Source organism: Henckelia pumila, chromosome 4 (assembly GCF_033568475.1).
Source record: "Henckelia pumila isolate YLH828 chromosome 4, ASM3356847v2, whole genome shotgun sequence".
NCBI classification, from domain to species: domain Eukaryota; kingdom Viridiplantae; phylum Streptophyta; class Magnoliopsida; order Lamiales; family Gesneriaceae; genus Henckelia; species Henckelia pumila.
This window is the reverse complement of record NC_133123.1, coordinates 56,329,154-56,330,740: the sequence shown is the minus strand read 5'-3', so window position 1 is coordinate 56,330,740 and position 1,587 is coordinate 56,329,154. Positions and strand designations below refer to the sequence as shown.

The 1,587-nt window shown below is 37.8% G+C and overlaps 1 protein-coding gene across 1 annotated transcript; it reads left to right on the top strand.

Moving 5' to 3' along the window:
• The first annotated feature begins 493 nt into the window (after positions 1 to 493).
• Positions 494 to 1,309, top strand: LOC140861033 (uncharacterized). Its single transcript, XM_073264041.1, has one exon. It carries the CDS (start codon positions 494 to 496, stop codon positions 1,307 to 1,309), a length of 816 nt encoding a protein of 271 aa, XP_073120142.1.
• The last annotated feature ends 278 nt before the right edge of the window (positions 1,310 to 1,587 follow it).

The following is a 1,587-nucleotide window of genomic DNA, read 5'->3' as shown; positions in this document are numbered from 1 at the left end:
CAGTTCACCGGTGTAGTACCTTCGTGCAAGTTGACTACAAATTTTTGCCGTTGTATCCTGGGAAACAGTCGTCTGTTGTGATCCTCGAAGCACACGTTGGAGGGGACGAGTTTGTTTTAAGGAAAATGTACCTCGTACAGGCCTTGGTACGGTTATCTTATGAGTTCACGTAATTAGTTTGAATAACAAACTTAAAACAGATCCTTTGTCGTTTCATTACGTGAATCAACTTCAGTTATGGAAGCTTAAAACAAATGCTACAAAGTTGAATCCTCCTGCTGCTACGGTGCCTCTGACCCATGCTGACAGGACAAAATTTTTTTGAAGGATTGAATTTCAAAAGGTGGCAACAAAAGATGTTATTCTACCTAACCACTTTGAATCTAGCAAAGTTCCTCTCTGAGGATGCTCCCAAATATGTTGAGGGAGATGTGTAGACTACTAGTGCTATTGATGCATGGCACCATTCAAATTTATTGTTAAAAATTATATAATGAATGGTTTGGCTGATTTACTATACAACGTATATAGTGAGAAAAAGACGGCTCGTGAATTATGGAAATCTTTGGATCGAAAATACAAAACCGAAGATTTCAGGGCTAAGAAGTTTATTGTTCTTAAATTCCTAGACTACAAGATGATCGATTCTAAAGTAGTGATCAGTCAAGTTCAAGAACTACAAGTGATCTTGCATGATATACATGCGGAAGGCATGGTGTTAAGTGAAACCTTCCAACTGGTAGCTATTATTGAAAAACTTTCTTTGGCTTGGAAGGATTTCAAGAATGATTTGAAACACAAAAGAAAGGAAATGAATGTGGAAGAACTTGTTGTCAGGATTCGCATTGAAGAAGACAACAAGGGTTCTGAGAAAAGATTTTTTAATCTTGATGTCCCAAAAGAAAATGTGATCGAGCACGGTCAGAGCTCAAAGATCAAGAAAAACACTAGTAAGTTTGGGAGAGATTCCAAGTTGGGACCCAAGAAAGATAATTTCAAAAGAAAATTTTTTGGGACATGTTACAACTGTGGCGGTCCGGGTCACAAGGCTTTTGAGTGCAAGACTCTGAAGAAAAATAAGGAGATAAATATGGTGGAGGCCATGTCTCAAGAGTTCACTAATATGAATCTTTGTGATGCTATTTCTGAGGTAAACTTGGTGGGTTCAAACCCAAGAGAATGGTGGATTGACACAGGTGTCACTCGCCATGTGTGCTCCGATAAAGATATGTTTGCAATTCTTGATGAGTTTGAGAATGGTGAAATGGTGTACATGGGAAACTCTGCTACATCTGATATCAAGAGATAAGGACAGGTTATTTTGAAATGACGTCCGGGAAAGAGATGACTCTTAACAACGTGTTATATGTGCCGGAAATTTGAAAGAATTTGGTGTCTGGTTCACTTTTGAATAAGCATGGCTTCCGTATTGTGTTTGAGTCAGACAAAGTTGTTTTGTCAAAATATGGAATGTTTGTCGAAAAGGGTTATGTTTGTAATGGCTTATTTAAGCCCAATGTAATGGCTATTAAGCCGAAAATAAATAAAGTGAATGCTTCTATTTATTTGCTTGAGTCTTCCAATTTG